The sequence below is a fragment of the Maylandia zebra genome, linkage group LG17 (assembly GCF_041146795.1).
Source record: "Maylandia zebra isolate NMK-2024a linkage group LG17, Mzebra_GT3a, whole genome shotgun sequence".
NCBI lineage: Eukaryota > Metazoa > Chordata > Actinopteri > Cichliformes > Cichlidae > Maylandia > Maylandia zebra.
Window position 1 is genome coordinate 27,196,734 of NC_135183.1, and position 6,547 is coordinate 27,203,280.

The following is a 6,547-nucleotide window of genomic DNA, read 5'->3' on the forward strand; positions in this document are numbered from 1 at the left end:
AAATTATAAAATACAAGTAAATAACAATTGCAGAACAGAATGTCAGTGTAATGAACACACACTTCGTTTTGACAAAGTGCACAGCTTAGGTAAATGATCTGAGTAGTTGTTCATCACTGAGCAATTTGTTAATATGTGTTTCGAGCCAAATAAATGACAGGGAGAGAGAGAGTGACGTCAGAACACGTCATACTATAACCTCCCGGGAGCGGACGGGGGTCAGTCGTTGAGATGCGCATGCGCAGACGGAGTGTGCGAGCGGCGGGCCTTGACCTTTCGGGAAAAAAAACTCACGGACGGTGACAGCGAAACGGATAACAGTCTTCAGTACCTGCTGGACTTTGAAGCTGTGGATTCTGGGATTGTTAGAAAAGGTAAAACATTTTCATTAAAACCTTATTACGGTTTTATTTTTGTTACTCGTCATTGTAGCTTGCTGTTAATGTTGTGCTAACAGTAGCGATTAGCTAAATACGTTAGCCGTTGAGGTCAGCGCAATTTAGTATCCAACTGTTTTCCTAACAAAACCACTGTTATAATTAAGTGAAGCTGCTCCCAGCTAATTTGAACCTTTGGCTTCTAAAATATGTGGTTCAATTGCGTGCTGCGTACATAACCCAATGTCAGCTAGACCGAAATTAAAATTTAATATATTATTAAAGTCACTAAAATGGCGCCTGAAGCCTGTTGTGATGTGAGCTCTGTGTCTGCTCTAGAAACTCTGAAATTCTGTAGATCTGAGCCGTACATTAAATACTCACATGAACCTGTACTTTGAATTCTGTATGAGCTGTATAAAATACAGCTATGCATAAGAGTTTTGAATGAATAATTAGATTAGATGACTCTTTATTGTCTAATCTAATTATATACAAATGAATAGAAATGTGACATGAGAAGGTGTGTCTTTGACTGTTCCTGCATAACTTAGTTTCGGACTAGTTGACAAGTTATGCTCCGGTCATTTGATGTTTCCAAGATAGATGTTCTTTTGTAATATAGTTAATTTTTTTGTATATCTCATTTATCCACCATCATACATTAAGCTAAGAAGAGGTCGTTATACTAACAAGAGGTATCAACGCTGGGCCAAAGTTCAGCACATGGTTAAAGTTTGTAATCCAGCCAGGGTGTAAATATCACTCAGCAGCCAGAGCTGAAGCAGGTAGCATCAACACATAAATCTACTCTACCCGGCTTAAATCACAAGAGCACCTCTGACCAAAAAGCTGTAGATTTTTCTTGTTTGCACAAATTAATCCAGATTCACATTAATTGTGTTCACAGCTCCAACAAAATGAGGAAGAGGAGGGGGAGAAACACAATTAGGTTGAATTACAATTGGATGGAAGGCGAGGACAAGGAGAAGGAAGCTTAGGATGAGGAGGAAGAGAAGCAGCAGGAGCATCTTTAGGGATCCCTATGATGTCATTGAGGTTTGTTTCATTAGTATGGTCCTCTCACAAAGAAAGATGACTTGTTTTAGTTCACCTACTTCCTGTATTAAATAGTGATGTGCAAAACGTTGTGAAAAACCATGGAACAGGCACGTATAGGGCATCTGCAGGTAAATGAACATCAAATCTCTAAGACAGACTGAAATCTGTATATTTATCACCCTTATGATAAAACCCATGTCAGCCATTGGTTTATGGACTTTGTATTTTGAAGCCTCAACATTTTCTTTATTGCTGTTGCTATGTTGGGACCATATTAGGATGAGGGATCAGAATCTGGAGTCATGCACACTATTGTTTCATTTAGTGTGTATCCATAAGATTCGTACAGCAGATCCAAGTTGTGCCTTGAAAACAGGAAAGTCGTCTGCATAGAGGAGAACTGTAATAGCAGGCTTGTACAAAGTGAAGCTTTGTGCTCTCGTTTTACTTCTGTCACCCTGTTTTGATGCAGAATTCACTTGAAATCAGGCAAGAACTGGACTTATTTTTTATAATGTGTTCTTGTGAATTGATTGTGTATCGCATATGTTTGATTTGACTTTCTGCAAGACAACAGTCGTCCGCTGACCAAAAAAGTTTTCCAAATACCTCCACTTGATCTAGCCTGCATTTAGAAAAGAATAGCAAAAAAATCTGCACCTCCTGCTTCAGATGCAATTTGTGTTTCTGTGTTCAGAGGCAGCGGCGAGAGGGGAGATCTCGGCTCATCCAGCTGGAGAGCCTGACCAGGAGGAGTGGAACATTAACTCAGCTCTTCCAGGGCACCCTGCAGACTCGGCTGTTGGCATCGGCGAGGGATGACGTGAACGCCAAACTGGAGTCCATCACAGGTCAACTGCAGGTATGCGAGTCAGACCTTCTGAGGAGGGTTTCACTTTTCTCTCTTCTTTATAATTGACTCTTTTCTCTCTCTTTCAGCTCCTTGTCTCAGAGTGGGAGGGGTTTGAAGCACAAAGGGAGGAACTTGTCGTTTGTTTGGCTGATATGGATGTCTGCCTGAGTGAGGTTGACCAGCTGACAGGAAACGCTAGTGAAAAACTGAAACAACTGCAGGTGTGGGTTTGTTTTGATATGACATATACAGGGAGTGCAGAATTATTAGGCAAGTTGTATTTTTGAGGAATAATTTTATTATTGAACAACAACCATGTTCTCAATGAACCCAAAAAACTCATTAATATCAAAGCTGAATGTTTCTGGAAGTAGTTTTTAGTTTGTTTTTAGTTTTAGCTGTTTTAGGGGGATATCTGTGTGTGCAGGTGACTATTACTGTGCATAATTATTAGGCAACTTAACAAAAAACAAATATATACCCATTTCAATTATTTATTTTTACCAGTGACACCAATATAACATCTCCACATTCACAAATATACATTTCTGACATTCAAAAACAAAACAAAAACAAATCAGCGACCATTATAGCCACCTTTCTTTGCAAGGACACTCAAAAGCCTGCCATCCATGGATTCTGTCAGTGTTTTGATCTGCTCACCATCAACATTGCGTGCAGCAGCAACCACAGCCTCCCAGACACTGTTCAGAGAGGTGTACTGTTTTCCCTCCTTGTAAATCTCACATTGGATGATGGACCACAGGTTCTCAATGGGGTTCAGATCAGGTGAACAAGGAGGCCATGTCATTAGTTTTTCTTCTTTTATACCCTTTCTTGCCAGCCACGCTGTGGAGTACTTGGACGCGTGTGATGGAGCATTGTCCTGCATGAAAATCATGTTTTTCTTGAAGGATGCAGACTTCTTCCTGTACCACTGCTTGAAGAAGGTGTCTTCCAGAAACTGGCAGTAGGACTGGGAGTTGAGCTTGACTCCATCCTCAACCCGAAAAGGCCCCACAAGCTCATCTCTGATGATACCAGCCCAAACCAGTACTCCACCTCCACCTTGCTGGCGTCGGAGTCGGACTGGAGCTCTCTGCCCTTTACCAATCCAGCCACGGGCCCATCCATCTGGCCCATCAAGACTCACTCTCATTTCATCAGTCCATAAAACCTTAGAAAAACCAGTCTTGAGATATTTCTTGGCCCAGTCTTGATGTTTCAGCTTGTGTGTCTTGTTCAGTGGTGGTCGTCTTTCAGCCTTTCTTACCTTGGCCATGTCTCTGAGTATTGCACACCTTGTGCTTTTGGGCACTCCAGTGATGTTGCAGCTCTGAAATATGGCCAAACTGGTGGCAAGTGGCATCTTGGCAGCTGCACGCTTGACTTTTCTCAGTTCATGGGCAGTTATTTTGCACCTTGGTTTTTCCACACGCTTCTTGCAACCCTGTTGACTATTTTGAATGAAACGCTTGATTGTTCGATGATCACGCTTCAGAAGCTTTGCAATTTTGAGACTGCTGCATCCCTCTGCAAGATATCTCACTATTTTTGACTTTTCTGTGCCTGTCAAGTCCTTCTTTTGACCCATTTTGCCAAAGGAAAGGACGTTGCCTAATAATTATGCACACCTGATATAGGGTAGGGCTGAACGATTATGGAAAATAATCTAATTGCGATTTTTTGCCCCAATATTGCGATTGCGATACGATATGCGATTATTTTTTAAGGTATTTGTCTTCTGTATTATTAAACAAAGACAAGCAATACATCATATAGTATGGCCAATACTATATTACATTAATTTTAAACTGTTCTTTCCTGGAAGACAGACCTCTGTTATGATGACATGAGGTGATGCATGAATTGATGACTGACATTTTTATTTAACTTCTTCAATCACAACAGTATATTTGAACATACACAATAGTTTATTTTTAGCTTACAAACATCTGAGCATAAAGTGCTGACAAGGAACCCTGGTGTAAACATTAAAATGAAAGTCAGTACAATGTGCAGATTGCAGAAATATACATAAAAAAAATCAGTGGCTTTACCACACTCAGTTTTTCGACATCTGTGAACTACTAGACAGTCATTCAATTAAAAAATAATATTAAATAAATAAAACTAATAAATAAAAAATACACACATCTTACTGATCTTTGCAGTCAGTAACATTACACATAAAGTGCAAACATAATAGCAATTGTATAAACACACACACAAACACGCCTTTAAAGTTTAAAGGCGTGAAATTGGACGGTCTAGTTCTGATTAGCGTCACCGCTGTCTCGGTGGAGTTTAATAAACTCGGCCGTCTGCTTCTTGCTATCTAAAATATAACCAGACACTGGTGTAAATTCTCGACTGTCTCATACTTCTGTTTAATAAGTTTTCTGTTTGACGTTTAGTCAGCTGTGTGAAAACCAAGGAGGAACCCACCCGGGGGATTAATAAAGTTTTATTTTATCTAATCTAATAACTTTAATCTCAGCCAAACCGATTTACTCACGAACAAACAAAACACTGAAAAAAGCCCAACAATAACATTTTTAGGTTGTCTAAGTGACTTATATATTACGTTTAACCCGAGCAGCGAAACTCCGCGGTGATCTGAAAATGATGTGCCGGGAGTTGTGCCGTTCTCGGCCGCATCAGTAACCCTCGAGCTCCCGGCTAGCTGTCGAGCTGGTGGGTAGCAGACGCCTCTGAAAACGTCGAAGCACTTTTGCAAATATGGGATATCTTGATAAACCGAGCAGATATTTGATGTTTACACAACTACTTTCTCGCCTGAAAATATGTTAAAAGTTTATTTTGTGACCCAGAAAGATTAGCATGAGTAATTTTAAAACTTAGTAGCGGCCGCCATTGCTGGAAACTGGAGTTTGGCTGGGCCGCGCTATGAATTCTGGAATATGGTAGTAATTTGGACAGCCTTCGGCGCGTCGCTGTGACGTAATCGGTCTACAAATGCGGCCTCAGGAGGATGCAGCCCATGAATTGTATAATATAATCGCAGTATAATCGCAGCCTTTGCGGTTAGAAAATTGCACTTGATCATGTCGCGATATTATCGCAAATGCGATATATCGTTCAGCCCTAATATAGGGTGTTGATGTCATTAGACCACACCCCTTCTCATTACAGAGATGCACATGACCTAATATGCTTAATTGGTAGTTGGCTTTCGAGCCTATATAGCTTGGAGTAAGACAACATGCATGAAGAGGATGATGTGGACTAAATACTCATTTGCCTAATAATTCTGCACTCCCTGTATTTGATATGAAACATACGTCAGAGACATTATCCTAAACTGGACTAACAAAGGACAATGAGTACAACATGAAACGTACATTACATAGCGTAATGCTAAAGTTCATTGATCATTTTAATCATAAACTTGTTGAAATATTGTTACTGAACATGCAAACATCTGCTGATGAAAATGTGTTGATTTATTGGTCTGTTATGAAGCTATTGCTATTTCTAATGTGTTTTATCACTTTCTGATGTTTTATTAATTAAACAATACATGTATTGTTGTGTTATCTGTAGCTATAGTATTTATATATATTTATTTATAGTATAGCAAATATATTTAATTATTACTGTTTAAAACACTAATATGTGACATGTATTAGTAGTGATGTTGTGCTGAGGGTTAAAATGCCTTTTTGTCTTTTGGTATACTACAAAATGACAATAAACCATTAATATATGTCTATGCTGTGCTCGTATTTATTTTACCCTACTCAAATTCAATTTATGATGCATTTTATTTTGAAAGATTTAAAATGGTTCTTTAAAGAACCACTCAAAAAAGGTTCTTTAAAATGGTTCTTTTAAAGAACCATTTGAAGGACCTTTTTAAAAATGGTTTTTCAAAGAACCTTTTTAAAAAAAGGTTCTTTGAAAAACCATTAAAGGTGCCCCAAAGAACCATTTCTTGATGGTTCTGTGGGGCACCTTTAAAGGTTCTTCAATGAACCACTGAAAGAAATGGTTCTTCAAAGAACCATTGTTTGAAAGGTTCTTTGTGGCACCAAAAAAGGTTCTTCTATGGCATCAGTCTAAAGAACCACTTTTGGTTCCAGTTGGCACCTTTATTTTTCTGAGTGCAGGTGACTGGAACACCAGGACTGTAAGCAAATCTACAGAGCCAAACTAATGAAAGCTGATGATGTTTGGATTTCACAGCATAGCTTTCTGTTTCTTATCTGTTAAATTGCACTTTGCGTACCAT

The 6,547-nt window shown here is 39.1% G+C and overlaps 1 protein-coding gene across 1 annotated transcript; it reads left to right on the forward strand.

Annotated features, from left to right (window-relative positions):
• Positions 1–236: 236 nt before the first annotated feature.
• Positions 237–6,022, forward strand: LOC143413240 (uncharacterized). The gene is made up of 4 exons (XM_076876005.1): positions 237–374; positions 1,288–1,436; positions 2,137–2,301; positions 2,379–6,022. The coding sequence occupies exons 2-4, from the start codon at positions 1,380–1,382 to the stop codon at positions 2,577–2,579; spliced, it is 423 nt and encodes a 140-aa protein (XP_076732120.1). The 5' UTR covers positions 237–374; positions 1,288–1,379; the 3' UTR covers positions 2,580–6,022.
• The last annotated feature ends 525 nt before the right edge of the window (positions 6,023–6,547 follow it).